This window comes from Triticum urartu, chromosome 1A (assembly GCF_056163025.1).
Source record: "Triticum urartu cultivar PI428250 chromosome 1A, HENAU_Tu73, whole genome shotgun sequence".
Taxonomy (NCBI): Eukaryota; Viridiplantae; Streptophyta; class Magnoliopsida; order Poales; family Poaceae; genus Triticum; species Triticum urartu.
Window position 1 is genome coordinate 546,129,021 of NC_141873.1, and position 16,553 is coordinate 546,145,573.

Below are 16,553 nucleotides of genomic sequence, written 5' to 3' on the forward strand. Positions count from 1 at the left end.
TGTTTGGGGGATTGGGAACGCATCACACAGGGAGGACCATGGCACTTCCGGGGCAACCCAGCGATCATCGCCCCATATGATGGATACACAAAGCCATCCTCGATTGAGTTGTTTACCTTTGAGCACTACAAGAAATATATCAACTAGTGACCTTCTGTCAGTGACCTTGAAAGAATTGGTCATAGATCTATGACCATTTGAGACCAATTGGTCAAAAGCTCTTCGGGGGGCTCCAAACCCTAAACCATTGCGACCATTTTGGTCAGAAAGGTCGTAATTTCCTTACACAAAATGGTCATAAAGCAAACAACGCTAGTCCGCTACTTTATTTCTAGTTGTTAACGACCAATATAGATGGTCATAGCCTTGTAAATTGTGGTGGGTTTCTATGACTAGGCGCCACCTCATCAGTTTTGCCTATGTGTCATGTCCATGTGGCAGTTTTTGCCCTAGGTTGTGAAAAAATCTCATAAATTCTTTGGGTCATATATAAGTCAAATATGTAAAAAAAAAACCTTCCTTGCCTAGTTCAAAAATAATTCAAAAATATTCATTTTCCTATTCTGTTCAGAACAACAGTTTGTGAAGGAAGTACCACTTTGGCATGTTCAAATAGTATCCATTTTCTACAGTGCTTTCCTATGCCCAAATAACCATCCTCCACCAAATGCCAGCTCAATCCATTCATTATTTTGAGCCCAGCTTCAACATTCGTATTTATGTCTAGTGTGGTACTTTGCAAAGCAAGTACCACCTAGGTTCTTCCTTTTGAGTTGAAAATTTGTGAAGACGGTCTTCTTAGTAACTGATCATCCTCAGCCAAAACACACGCCCATTAGCTATGTACATTTCCTGTACCGCTAATCAAACACTTGGCTGCTAATTCATGTTTGAGCATCGATCGGTCTCCTCGTGAGAATCTTATGTTGTAATTTTCTTCCTAGAACCTACCTAGGGAGTTCCCAATCCACTAGACATGCCTATGCCGCTCAGAACACATGACAACGCCATGGTCACGTGGTGACCACGCGGCGGGCATGCGAGTTTACGCGCTCTAGAGTTGGGGCCCTCGGCCACTGCCCAAACCTCGACGTATCACCACCAAACCATGTATTTCTGATTAAATAGGTACTTATGTAACTAGAAATGATTTTTGGAAAAAATAAATAGTAAACTATGAGACAGCTGCAGTTCAAATTTGACCCGCTTCCACCTGAATCGGCAGACATTTGTCTTTTTCACGAGAGGTGGATCAAAACTTTTTACACCCAACCATTTTGTCAATTGTGCATTAAATATGTCCTAATATTTTAGAAAAATGATTTGGTCCAATTTTGCAACAATTATTTTGGAGGTCCTTCACAAAAAAACCTCCTTTTGGGCACTCGAAAAATGGAAAATGGTTTTTTCGTCCAAATAAAATGAAAACTTCCTTAGGCAACATTGTTTTCTATTCCAATATGCACCCTTGTGCACAATATGAGATCATTTAAGCAAATTATGCAATGAATGTGGCCATAAGATTGATCATTTGGCTTGAAAGCCATTGATCTCCACACGTGATAGCTCGTTTCTGAGAACACGTTTTAAAATAATTGCCGTATTACAAGTTTGTTATTTTTCCTGGGAACTTGGCCACATATAATGACACAATGCAAAGGTTTCCCAATTTTTTGATTTTTTTTTGAATTTTTTATGCCCGTTTCAAAATGCGGTCAAAACGTCGGGAATGACCGTTCCTAGCTAGTGGTTGAATCTTGGAATTTTTTTAGTGTTTCTCTGATAAAATAGATACTTATGTACCTAGAAATGATTTTTGGAAAAAATAAAGAGCAAACTAGAAGGCAGCTACAGTTCAAATTTGACCCGCTTCCAACTGAATCGGCGGAAATTAGTATTTTTCACGAGAGGTAGATCAAAACTTTTTACACCCAACCATTTGGTCAATTGTGCATTAAATATGGCCTAGTATTTTATAAAAATGATTTGGTACAATTTTGCAACAATTATTTGGGAGGTCCTTCACAAAAAAACCTCCTTTTGGGCACTCGAAAAATGGAAAATGGTTTTTTCGTCCAAAGAAAATGAAAACTTTCTTAGGAAACATTGTTTGCCATTCCAATATGCACCCTTGTGCACAATATGAGATCATTTAAGCAAACTATGCCACGAATGTTGCCATAAGATTGATCATTTGGCTTGAAAGCCATTGATCTCCACACGTGATAGCTCGTTTCTGGGAACACTTTTTAAAAATAATTTCCATATTACAAGTTTATTATTTTTCAGGGGAACTTGGCCACATATAATGACACAAGGCGAAGGTTTCCCAATTTTTTTATTTTTTGAATTTTTTATTCCCATTTCAAAATGTTGTCAAAACGGCGGGCTTGACCGTTTCTAGCTAGTGGTTGAATCTTGGAATTATTTTGGTGTTCCTCTAATAAAATAGATACTTATGTACCTAGAAATGATTTTTGGAAAAAACAATGAGCAAACTAGAAGGCAGCTACAGTTCAAATTTGACCCGCTTCCAGCTGAATCGGCGAAAATTTGTCTTTTTCACGAGAGGTGTATCAAAACTTTTTACACCCAACCATTTGGTCAATTGTGCATTAAATATGGCCTAGTATTTTATAAAAATTATTTGGTCCAATTTTGCAACAATTATTTGGGAGGTCCTTCACAAAAAAACCTCCTTTTGGGCACTTGAAAAATGGAAAATGGCTTTTTCGTTCAAAGAAAATGAAAACTTCCTTAGGCAACATTGTTTGCCATTCCAACATGCACCCTTGTGCACAATATGAGATCATGTAAGCAAACTATGCCATGAATGTGGCCATAAGATTGATCATTTGGCTTGAAAGCCATTGATCTCCACACGTGATAGCTCATTTTTTAGAACACTTTTTTAAAATAATTTCCATATTACAAGTTTATTATTTTCCTGGGAACTTGGCCACATATAATGACACAATGCGAAGGTTTCCCAATTTTTTGATTTTTTTGAATTTTTTATGCCTGTTTCAAAATGCGGTCAAAACGGCGGGCTTGACCGTTCCTTGCTAGTGGTTGAATCTTGGAATTTCTTTGGTGTTTCTCTGATTAAATAGATACTTATGTACCTAGAAATTATTTTTGGAAAAAATAAAGAGCAAACTATGAGGTAGCTGCAGTTCAAATTTGACCCGCTTCCAACTGAATCGACGGAAATTTTTCTTTTTCACCAGAGGTGGATCAAAACTTTTTACACCCAACCATTTGGTCAATTGTGCATTAAATATGACCTAGTATTTTAGAAAAATTATTTGGCCCAATTTTGCAACAATTATTTGGGAGGTCCTTCACAAAAAACATCCTTTTGGGCACTCGAAAAATGATTAAAAATAGCTAGAAAGATCAGAAATGCATACAAATTGGTCCTTATCCATAAAATTTAGTATAACTCTAGTAAAAATTTGTGTGGTGCCCTTTTGCAAAACATTTTTGATATCTACTTTACAAAATCTCTCTATTTTTAGTACTTTAAAACTATTTTAAATCACTGATTTTCGAACCAATGAGAACTCTTCCCAAGGATTGATGACATAGCGTCCATCCATCCATCCATCTCTCCATCCCACATCCATCCATCCATCCATCTATCTACAGAAAAAGAAAAGAAAAAAAGATACCCCCACCCGCAGCCCAAACCCTAGCTCAGATCAATCGCACCCTTCCCCCCATCTCCCCGCCGCCGCCGCCCCATTCCCGATCCACTCCTCTCCCAGCCCACCGCCCCCTTCCTCCTCACCCACCGCCCCGACCTCGCTGCCCCCACCCGCTCCGCTCCGCTCCGCTCCGGGATCCATCCATCCACCCAGGCCGTCGTCATCCTAGGGTTCCGACGCCCGCACCTCACCCTCTGCCTCCCCACCCACACGGCCACGCCCTACCTCTCCTTCGTCGCAGACCTAGACCTCGACAACTTCGCCGCATCCCTGCCGCAGTCCCGCAGCTCCTCGTCATCCTCATCTCCCCGGGATCCCCACCTCCTCCGGCTCCCCCTCTCCCGAGAAGGCCGAGATGGACGGCCTCAGCTCCCCGCTCTCTCTCTCTCACTGAACCACCTCTCGATCCCCTTTGGGGGAAGAGGGCTGCAAGTGAGCTGGCGGCCATGGCACGCCCAGATCCGCTCTTCCTCTGCTCGTAGCGCCGGATCCACTACCGCGCAAGGGCAGCCGTGGCCATGGAAGGTTTCCTCTCTCTCTCTCCCCCACACGGTCTCTCTCTGTTGCTTGGTTTCGATTTTGCTCATGCGGTTTCCTCCCTTCCCTCCCAATGCATGCGCGCAGGTCCACCATGACTCCGTCTACTTCGTCCATTGTCGTGCGGTCGACGACGACGACGCGGCCGTGCGGTCGGTGCCCTCTGATGCTGCTCTCCGGGCCGTGCACCGTCGCGCCCTCCACTCACCTTCTCTCCCTCTCCTGCCGGGAGGCCCTAGATCGAGGCGGCGCCAGATTTGCCATGGCGAGACTGGTGCTTCCAGATTCACGACGGAGGCCGGCTGCTACTCCTCCGATCATTCTCCTTCTGCCGATGACCTCAAGGTCATCTCTCTCTGTCTTGTTTGTAACTGTTGTCCATCTTTCTGTATATCCAGGAGCGGTCATGTCTTCATCCATTCGCTTGACCAAAGTATAACATATGCATACACATGACTATTTCTGTACACTGAATATTTAAGCTTCTGCCTAGCTTACCAAAATTATGTATACAGAGCTACACGTTTTAACACTAGAAATCAGTTTCTCTAGCATATATAATAGAAATACAGAAGTGCTTCTTTCCATATTACAGCTGTGCTTGGCTAATTTTTCCATGTGATGACTACCACTTTTACAGGTAACGCTGATGGTTTCGGAGATACTCGTAAAGAAGAATTGTACAATGCATGTGCTACTCTTAAGGTACTTGGGGTCCTTCACTTCTCCATAGTAGATTGTTTCCAGCCTTTGAACTCCTAGGAGATTTTAACACAAATTGTAACAGGTGATGCCCTTAACAGACAATGCATGTGCTACTCTTAAGAATTTAATAAGTGCATGCTATACTGTTGCTTACTTGGCCAGAAGTGTTTTTTTATGCTAGAAGTCATTAGTAGATCATGAGCGGAGTGAAGCCTAGTATTGCTGCAGCACAAATAGATTGCTTGCCACTTTGCTACCTGAAACAGAGCCTCGATTCCATTCAGACGCTTTTCTGACTCTTTATTTATTAGCGGCCCGTGTAAGAACAAAAAAAATAAAGCTCCAATTAAGTATGGTTTTTTGTTTTTGTTTCATGCTCTTTGTAGCCGACGGGTTGGGCTGTGCTTGGATGGGCCATGTTGTAGCTTACAGACAGTCTGCGTACTAACTCAGCCTCTGTATTACAAGTTTAAAAGAATTGCTGCGTAGTTCACAAACCTGGGACTAAACATTTCATTATTTTTGCTCTTGACGACTTTTACTTGGACTTTCAGTTTCAATAAGCCACATCCTTGTATAAAACTTAACACTGTCATGCACCTGTTTGCGCGTATGCCTATGATAGGGTTATCTGTTTATCGAGTTTATTAACTCCAAATGAAGTGAGGTGGGCATAATTCTCTAGATGCGGTACATAGTGCTATCTGTTTCCTTGCCTCACCAACAAAATGTATTAATATGTCTCTTGTGACATGCTAGGTCGATTCTACGCCTTCGAGAAACCTGTAGTACTTGTATCTCTGCATGTTTGACCACTCGAGCAGCACTCGAGCAATACTTCAAAATGGAGTAACTTAATTCACTGAATTTGGTTGTAGTACTAGTTGATTCACTGAGAAGATTCGGTAATGAGTTGAAAATGTGATGATTTAGCTCACTTTCTTAACGTGATGTTGCTGCTGTACTCCATAAATTACTGAACATTTGTTAAAACTCCAAAAATACAGTATTTGCTACAGGCCTATTAGTGTTAGCAGTATTTGCAGCTGGAGTATTTAGAGATTCAGTTTCCTACTCCAAATTTTGTATGTTTTTGATGTGAAACGCTTATGCATGACTAAGTGTTAAGTTGATACAATTTTGAGTCTGCACTGCTGTATGTTTTTGATGTGAAACACTTATGCATGACTAAGTGTTAAGTTGGTACAATTTCTTTGGTAGACAAGCATGGAAATATGTATTAACTTTCCTGAAAGTAGACAAGCATGACAATTCTGTTCAATTTTGATTTCTTTTGTAGTCAATTATGTTCAACTGATTTCTGAATATTTCTGATGTGACCTGTGGCCAGGTACTAGAGGCTGGCCAGATACTCCATTGACATCTCTAGCTCCCACATGTTGCCCCTGGGCTGGAGCGCCCTCGTGGGCGATCGGCATCCTCCCGGTGGCGCTGCTCCTCACAAAGTGTTAAGTTGGATTACCGCCTCATGTTGATGGCATTGTTTCTTTTTGGTGATCTAATGTCGCTTAGGTTGATGCTGATGTGATGGAAGCGCACCACAACTTTAGTTGATGTGTATATGTTTTTGCTTGTTTTAGTTGAGGTTGGACGTGCAGACTTGTATGTGCTGTTGTGTGTGTTTGGATGAATGATTTCTGAATTTAATCATTTAATTAAGAGAATTATTGAGTGTTTGCTGTTCAAATGTGTAAACTGGAAATCAGTGAATAATAAAAAGACCAAATGTTCTACTGGACCAAATAATATATGGGCTCTAAAAATGCTACAGCCCAAATAATAGTGGACTGGAACATTGTGCATTTCTGTAAAACCTTACAAAAAGGCCTAATGAAATGGTTTGCAAAAGGGCCATGGCCTAGAAAATTAAAAGGCCGAATTGTAGGGCGTGGCCCATGTAGCCGACCAAAAATTCACATGAAAAAAACAATAAAAAGGCCGAATTGTTGGGCTAGGCCCATGTAGAAAATCGAATTGGACCGGGCTGATTCTTGTGCCACATCAGATTGCCACGTCAGATGCCTACGTGGCCTAAGGAGGCTGCTAGTGACCAAAACAAAACAATAGGCATATTTTGGTCGTAAACGTCCACGACCTTCTCACAGAGAAGGTCGTTAATTTCAGTTTACGACCGCCAGCTTTTGACCTTCTATTTTTGGTCAAAAAAAGGTCACAAATGAAAAACAATGACCTTTCAATGACCAATAGTCAAGGTCACAAGTTGACATATTTCTTGTAGTGGAGATCTGGGCGCGGATCATTGAACTCCCCATTGCTTATCATGGGAAAGTGAAGGCATTGGCCTCAAAAATCGGTGAGTTTGTTAATTCGGAGCCATCCTCGTTTGATTTTGAAGGCAATTTCTACAGGTTCAGGGTCAGGCTGGACGTTGACACGACACTCCTGTTGAGTTTGTTGATTCGGAGACATCCTCAAAAATTTCCAAACGAACCCCAAAAAATTCCAAAATTTAACACGACACTCCTGTTGTTTTATGTTGACACCAGAAAATATTTGAAAGCAATAAGAAGCAACAAATATCATTTTTTCCACAAAGGTGACATGTTCCCTACCAGAACCATGAGGCATGTTGTGAGAAGATCTGGTTTTTGAGAAGCTTATACCAAAACCTGCCCGAAATGGGACAATTTTTTTACCATAGCATGTTGATGCCATTCCATGACAGCATTCCAAATTTCAGGAATTTCAGAAGAGTTTTGTGTTTACTAGAATTTTAAAACAATGTATCTCAATGTTTGCGGCTAAGCGACAGTGTCGAGGTGTTTGACATTCATTTTCATTTATTGCATGGGACCTAATCATGCAACCAAGGACACACATTTAATTTTTCAACCCATCTTTATGTGCTGGAGCCTGTGCCGGTAGTTCAAATTTGAATTATGCACATAAATGCCTAGAAAACTCAGTTAATGTATAAAAATGTCCAAACAAACCCCAAAAAATTCCAAAATTGAACACGACACTCCTGTTATGTTGACACCCGAAAAATTTTGAAAGCAAGAAGGGGTAACGAATATCGTTTCATCTAAAAAGTTGACACGTTCCCAACTGCAACCATGAGGCTTGTGGTGAGAAACTCTGGTTGGTGAGAAGCTTATAAAAAAACCTGCCCCAAATGGGACAAGTTCTTTTACACATCATGTTGATGCCATTCCATGATAGCATGCAAGGATTCATGAATTTCAGTCGAGTTTTGGATTTACTAGAATTCCAATACCAAGTATCTCAACGTTTGATGGGGAGCCACGGTACCGAGGTGTTTGAAATTCATCCCCATTTCTAGCATGGGACATAAGCAGTAATCCATGGACACACATGATTTTACCACCGATTTGGTTGCACCGGAGCATGTGCATGTAGTTTAATTTTGAATTGTGCACCTCTAATGTCTAGAAAACCAAGTTAATGTATAAAAATGTCCAAACGAACCCTGAATAATTCCTTTTTTTTACGACACACTTATAGTTGCATGTTCACTGCCGATAAAGTTCTAGAAATTTAAACACCCTCCTTTGCCGCTGTGAACCAATTATGTATTTCAAATCAAGATGAAAGTTCACGTAGATCGAACACAGTTTATTATCACCAACCGTGTGAGATGCAGTACAAAATATCTTGGAGCACTGCCCGAGTAGTACGTATATGGCTTACGCGAGAAGGTGCATCGGCTACAGTTCATAGCCGGCGCGTCAAACACACTAGCTTGCTCCCCAAATATCAATTCACTGCTCAATCCTCGTCGGTGAAAGATGGAGACGTGGACCCATGTCGTGAGGGCCACTTCGGCGACCCACTCCGGCGATAGTGCGGCCGCAGGCACCAAGTGCGTGCTAACAAGCTGCGTGTGCATGACCGCAATCTACAACCGGGCGGCCAAGGTAGTCCAAACGGTCGTTGTTGTGGCTCTGGTGGCGGCAGCAACATCTACGTTAGGGATCGGAACTGGCGAGAGCGGCACAACGGATGTCTGTTCTGCAGCGGCGGCCTTAGCCTTGATGGAGGCCGTCCACGACAATGTTGAGGCCGCCCATGCCCAGCTGGCGGTGGTCACCACACAAATTGAACGAAGTTTCTCCAACAATGGTCGGCATCCCATGGCCGAAGAGTTGGCAATTACCGAGAGCGTTTGAGTAGCCATCTGTTCCTTTGCAGCATACCTTGCCACGACGGAGCCCGTCCAAGCCCAGATCACAGCAGCCCACGCCCAGCTCGTGGCGGCCTTTTCCAAAGAGATGGCGGACGCAGATGGTGAGATGCTTGCCGAGTATGGTGCGATGGATGCTATGGAGCCCCTTCCCTAGGAGATCGTCGGGCGCGAGCTGGAGATGGAGGAGGTGGCGGAGATTGACGTGCACCAGCGGAGTAGTACTCTTTGTTTAAATTTAGAGTGTCTGTCTTGAATTTGTTAGAGTAATGTTTAAGTCAGATAACTCTGTTTAATTTCTGAACTTGCTCGATTAAGAAGTGTGGGTGTGTTGTAGGCTCCTTTGTGTACCCAAATTATGCAATGACGTGGATGGCCACTGTAATCAGGGAAATTTGGATCAAAATTTGCACGTTCAAACACATCACACACGGGGTAAGCTATATGAATCGTTTGTGATGTTGACATATCGTACACAGTGCTGGATAAGGGATTGTGTCTGATGACACTTTGCGCGTCAGTTTTTTTGCTGCATCGAGCCAAAATTTTCGGCTTCTGCGAAAATATCTACCTCCCCGCCCCTCCCCCTTGCCAAAAGCCACATTCCCCCTATTTACGCCTTCCTTTCCAAGTTCAAACCTTCACTCCTTGCTTGCAGCACCGCCTCCTTGCCGGTGACCCTGCTTAACTCCACAACCAAAACTCGTCGATTCTTGATTGTAGAGATATATGCAACGTAATAAGAGAGGGTGACATTTTGACAATACATGGAAAATCATATGACGTTGATGCCACATGATAAATGAAGCATGTCTAACAGAGTGGAGTGACCTAGTATTCAATTTGGTGTCGATGGATAAAACAATTTTTTGGAGTTAAATAGATAAAAACAAAATGTTAGAGGGACATAATGCGTAGCCATGGTATAAATGTTAAGCTTTATATATATATATATATCCCTCCCAATACATGATTATCCAGCAATAACGATGTACCTAATACATTTGATTTGTAAGTAGGTTGGTAAAGTTTTTGTTTTTATTACCTGACTTGTGATACATCCATAGAATATATTTTTTGGTTGAAAACTGTGAGGCACCAGCCTCACAGCCTTTTATTAACATAACTAGAGGTCTCAAACAAACAGAATATAGAGCAGTATATTGCTAGCATCATACAGATTTAGAAAGCACACTCATGCGTCTTCATGTTGATCATTCTTTCTTGATAGATGTTGAAAGCCTTGAAGCCGCCTCCCTAATTCGCCCGAAGGACTCAACAAAGTCATCCAGAAGTTCAGTGTAATCTGGAAATACTTCCTCGTCGACAGATAGAATTACTTTCAGAGTGTTATTGTAACTCTGGTAGTGCACAACCAATGCCTGCAAAATAATCCTTGTTGATTAAATACAAAATAGGTTCACTGAAAGGTTAATTTTATAGGTTTTACTGTGATGAAGTTTTACTTGCATTGCTCCAAGGAATTGATCTTACCTTGGTTAGTAGGTTTTATGCCTACCCAAGGTCAAGTTATCTCCTTAACTGGGGAGCCATTTAGTGGCGAACTATGCAGATGAATGGTATTTAAAATTGCTTCTAAACATTTGCTGGGCGTGGGCTTGAAATTCATACACACAAGAGAAGAAGAGGAAATACAACTACACAGATACTCCTACTTATCATTCTAGTGCTAAACACTCTATTGGTGAGAGGAGTTAGTACACCTCACCATGTTTTGAGTACTATTTAACTCGAATATGTTCCTTCTATTTATATACCATTTAGTTGGATTGACCAACTTCTCGCATGAAAAGCCAAAGATCAATCAAACATGTTATTTTGCATTATATACCGATTATAATTATGAAATATACTATCATAGCATTTTTTTTACTATAGTTCTAGCATTTTTTTCATATATTATCATAGCAAGGACATTTGATACAATAGATTTTAGCATTTTTTTCTATAAACTTGTTCAACTTAAAAAATGTTTGATTTAGGACAATATTGGAACTACAAATATTTGGGAATGGAGAAAGTATCTGATAGTATAGTTCATCCGAACCACTTCATCGTTTTGGAGATAACTATAGCATGAAGTGGTAAATTAAGGATGCACATGTTGTTATTGATGTTTTGCACTCTTATTCTCATTTTTTTCTCATGTTCCAGCAGACCAGGTAACTTACTTGAGTGGTTTCCATAATTTATACTAACTAGAGTGATTTTAAGTTCAGAAGCAACACATGAGCGTTGAGGACAAATGTCCTTGCGTTGTAGGTTGTCAGAGAGATGATTTTTTGTTGATCAAAGTAAAAAAAGGTTGCTTAATATTGAAGGTTCGTCGTAAGATCGTGGATGTCTTACTTGTGGAATTCCATAAACGCTCGGTGCGATGAAGTCAACTGGGTGTCCATAAAACTCAATTTGTTCAGTTGGTCCAACCATGTTTGAAAACGTAATAGTTGTATTGGCGAACATACGTTTGAAGATAAAAGCGCCCGCCTTGCAGGATTGTCAAGTTGAACAATTACAAACATGAAAACTTACTAAATAAAAGTACTGTTAGTTTGTTAAACAAGATTGGCTTACTTTTGTGAAATTTAAATTTTGAAAAGGGGTACAATATGCATCAAATATACCTTCAGACCCAGCATTTTGAGAAAAAATTCAGTCATCTTATATGTGAAGATAACTTCAAGGGAGCTCTTTTTCCTGTCCACTGTCTTCTTCGCTTTGCGAACATATGCCAGTGGATCATCGTGCATTGCCAAATGAAATGGAAGAAGGATGTAACCCAGTTGATTTCCCCAGGCCACGTCATCATTATTACCAGATTCTATCATATTAACATATGCCTGTACATAGTTATAAGAAAACATTAAACTAAAATAAGGATATGCTACAAATTGGTGGTGAGATGATCTAATTAAAACCTCCATTCAGAAATAAGTTAAGTTTCACCAAGTGTGTAATCTAACTAGCTATACTCCAATATTGACTATAGTAATATACACTGAAACTGTTTTGGTTGGCCAGCTAAACATATATAATATCATTATTTTGTCAAGAAACATATTTCATAAATACCATGGTTTTATATTGTTTCAATAACAAATTTGTATGAAAAGTAATGACCAAACTTGCACATTTATTGGAGATTGTCCTAAAACGTCATCTAATTACACGAGGATGGTAATCATTTGTTACTACTAAAATACATAAATGGATGAAAATCAATAATTGCTGGCACACGTTTGATGATTTTTTTTACATATTTCAATAAAAGACTTACTTGTAGGCTAGTGGTTGGCCTTGTGTTGACAAAGAGGATAGACCGCAAACATTGTTTGCTTGTCCTGGAGTAACCTAGCATAAAATGATAATAAGTTACGCAAATATGAAGAGTAAATAAAACAGATCGAACCATGGTAGAAACTGTACACCCCTCCTTGCGAGACATAGATCACTTACCAGACTTGCGAAAGTAGTATTGTGACAGAGCAGCAGAAGTCGCTCCAACTAGCACATCATTGACGGTCTCCGGAAAACAAAATAATAACAAAAGTGAGTACAAAGAAAAAATTGCAAAATTAAGAGACTGGCTATATCTACACGGCTGGAGCATATACAGCTAGAAAGGTTTTCTCCTCCCATGGATGGCGGTGTAATCTTTGAATAGAATCTCCATTTGCCGTCCGTCGTCGTTGTTGGAGTCGAGTTGAAACGCCGCTGCTGCCGCATCAAGCGATTCGACGGAAACCACCTCAGATATTTTTCCTCCTTGGCTACCCAACATCTTACCATGCATACGCACTTTTGTCGGTCATCCCCACGCCTCGTCGCCCGCTAGTTTGGGCTCAACATCGTCGGCCGGCCGGTACACCTCCATCGCCTTGCAAGTGTTTGACGGTTTGCCTAGGTGAGGTTTTTTTGGGGGGTTTGTCTTGTTTTGTTTTGTCCCACTGAATTGAACTGAATCATTTGAATTAAAGATAACGATGCTGAGAGAGGTGTTCTTTGAGGACTCATCGTCATCCGAGGAGGAAGAAGATAACGATGACTTGAAAATTGTCGTTGGCATCTCCTTACCACTTTGTAGTTGTGCTTTTATCATGTTATTTACTTCATTTTTTACCATGCAGTGTGTTTGAATTTGAATAATTTGGTTTGTAAACTATCAATTTGTAATGAATTGTGTGAAACTTGTTTATTATGTTTGGTTTTTATATGTGTGCTAATATGTAGTTGCAATGTATTATGTAAACCAGAATTGGAATAATTTGTCAAAAAAATACTCCATTAAAATTAGGAATTGGCTAGAAACGACCAAAATTTAGAGAAGTACAAAAAAATACTTCAATAAGGTTTACTTGGCCATTTACTGCTCTAAAATTTAGGGGATCCGCCAGAGCTGTCCTTATACGATCAAACTGGTAGGTAGATGGCTAGGTCATGTATATACTTAGTTACTTACGTAGTTCATGGCATTCTTGATGAACCTGACGTCGTCCAAGCTAAGGCTCCGGCGCACGAAGCGCCTGGGGGAGATGAACGCAACATCGTGATCCACACGTCTGAACAGAGTGTGTGGGTCTCCCAAGAACGCAGCCGTCGCCGCGAAGGAGGCGACATCCACGACGGTATTCCACGCGAGCACAAGATACGAAAAGAACCATGCCGCGAATGCCGCCAGGGCGCCCGCCGACGGTGGCTGCCGGCGCCGCGGCTTGTAGATGGCGCCCGTGCGCACCGTCAACTCCCGCATGGTCGGCAGGCGTGTCGGGTCGGAGGCACTGCGTGCGGACGCCAGAAGGAGCATAATCAGCGACGTCCCGTCGCCGAGGGAGTGGTGCACGCGGATCACCACGGTGGAGGTGGCCTCGGAGGTCGGGAAGTCGAGGAAGTGGAACTCCCAGAGCGGGCGGGAGCGGTCCATGGGGAGCTCGGGCAGCGAGGCCACGTAGTCCTCCACGGCCCGATCCGGGTCGGCCTCCACGGCGACGGGGTCCAGTGTCGGGACGATCATGTGGTCGTCCACGTTCACCGCCGTGCGCTCCCACCGCGGGTTCTTGCACCCGTCTGTCACCTGCCGTGCATGCAAGCGCGCGCTCACGGGTTAAACCTAGCTAGTGTAGCTACGTTATATGTAGGTTTCAATGGTAAGAGTGTATGTATGTATACCTGAATGCTGCAGAAGCGCGGGTAACGCGCAACTTGGGTAGCGATGCCGGCGCTGAAGACGGGGAGGTTTACGGGGCAGCCAAGGCCGACTGTAACCACGATGTATAGAGCTTCCATGAGTCTTGCGGTAGGGCTCACGGGCTCCTCCGCAGCCGCGGCTGCCGGGGAATCATCCGTCGCCGTCGCTGATCTTGGCGTGCGTATCGGGAGTGGCCGGCCGCTTGTTGCTAGAGCGGCTACCGAGGAGGGGCTACCAGTACTACCCATAGCTAGTTTAGTTTCAAGAAGAGTCACTACCCACTCGAGCGATCACTGCATGCATGTATGGCGTGACTGGTGTAATATATAGGGCGAGGAAAGTTGTTACTGATAAGGACCAGGAGGGCAACAAAAAAAATTGTGAGAGACTAGGTCTAGGATGGCAATTAACAGCATGATTAATAGTATAGCCAACAGCCGGCTATATGAATTTGTCATGTCACTTGTAGGCAATCTTATAGCCCACTTATACAATAGTTAGTCATACTAGTATATTACATCATTAATATATGGCCCACATATTTCTCTCACAAAAGATGTTGAAGCTCATGCTATAGTCGGCTCTAAGTTTGTAGCCCGCTTCTCTTCTCTCACCTCTTCTCTCTCGTCCAACTAAGGGGGTGTTTGTTTCCAGGGACTTTTTTGTGTAGGGACTAGAAAAATTCTTTCTTAGAGACTTTTTTACCAAACGGGAGGGACTTTTTAGGGACTATAAACTAGTCATTTGGGACTAAATGAAGAAGACTCTCAAGGAGAGTCTTTTTGGGACTTTTTAGGACTTTTCCAACAATGCCCCTTCATGCACCCATTGGCCCGCCACCCCATGGTGTTGTTTGATTGTTATTTTTCTATATAGTAGGGGCAACATGGTCATTTAATAACCTCTAGGAAGGGACTAGGGACTTTTTAGTCTCTGGAAACAAACAGGAAGGGACTTTTTAGGAATTAGGGACTTTTTAGTTGGGACTAAAAAAAGTCATAGGACTAGAAAACCAAACACCACCTAAGCAAAAATATACATCTTATTATATTTGCTCTAAGGACACTATTATAGTGCTCATCATACACGGAACCTGAGCCTGTCACTACCGGCTGTTTGGCTGGCGAGGAGGGAACGGCCTAGCCGATTGGCGATGTGATCAAACATGTTACAGAATAAATGCGTGCGATGTGGTTTCACATTCCAAACGAATGGGCACAGCGAAGTGCGTGCATTGAGTACCTCCTTGCACATGCTCTGCTTCATTCGACCGTGGCAATTAAATTTTCGTTCCTGTGCAATTTAACAAAAGCACGGGTCATAGATTTCATAGTTAATTGATCCTATAATTTGTGTTTGAGGTACATTTCGATACATTTCTGTTTATTACCGTCAACTCACTGTTACTAACGCTTACCATGTGGCATGGCCCGCGTGCATGGGTCCCACTTGTATGTAAGTGCACAAGAAAGAAAGAAAAAACCGCACCGATACAGTTGGCAACTCGAGATGTGAGGTCTCGCGCGAGAGGTTCCAGCCAGTGAACCATCCTCTTTTCACTGTTTAATTAGACATAGTCTTCCTTATATCAGGCAAGACTAATGCTCATCCATCATCACTGATATGATGACACAACCAAATTGTAGTCGTGTCATGTCAGCACACGAGACTCATATTTGCTCTTTTAAAGGAATTGTTTATGTATAACTCAAAGTCAATCAAATGGCGTGTCTATATATATATATATATATATATATATATATATATATATATATATATATATATATATAGTTCAATTTTTTTGGTGATGTTAGCCAACTTTTTGGTCACGGTTTTTAAATTATACTGCTTCATAATACACACAATTTGTTTGTGCAAAACCACAAATGCTTGAAGATGGTCAGAGTAAAGAAAAATGTTTCTCTAACGGTGGACATGGAAATGCTACGGTTGGGGTCGTCGCAGGCGGGATAATATTTCTGTTGGTCGTGCGTGCAATGCACATATTTTGCTTCAAATCAATCCTCCTTCTGTAAGATATATAAATATGCCTATCTCCACTTAAACATAAACTATAACTGTGATGCAGTGGCTAGCTAATCTTGTGTGAGCTGCGAGCTCCTAAGTTCGAATTTGGATGAAGACAACTCCTTTTAATTTGTCTTACATTTTCCTTTTAATTTGTCTTTCCACACTTACAAGTGGGACC

The 16,553-nt window shown here is 41.8% G+C and overlaps 1 protein-coding gene across 1 annotated transcript; it reads right to left on the reverse strand.

Annotated features, from left to right (window-relative positions):
• Positions 1–10,205: 10,205 nt before the first annotated feature.
• LOC125538454 (wax ester synthase/diacylglycerol acyltransferase 11-like) lies at positions 10,206–14,625 on the reverse strand. Its single transcript, XM_048701737.2, has 7 exons — positions 14,326–14,625; positions 13,619–14,230; positions 12,616–12,682; positions 12,437–12,510; positions 11,784–11,999; positions 11,509–11,646; positions 10,206–10,520 (listed from the first exon to the last, which is right to left on the reverse strand). The coding sequence occupies exons 1-7, from the start codon at positions 14,590–14,592 to the stop codon at positions 10,353–10,355; spliced, it is 1,542 nt and encodes a 513-aa protein (XP_048557694.1). The 5' UTR covers positions 14,593–14,625; the 3' UTR covers positions 10,206–10,352.
• Between the last annotated feature and the right edge of the window lie 1,928 nt (positions 14,626–16,553).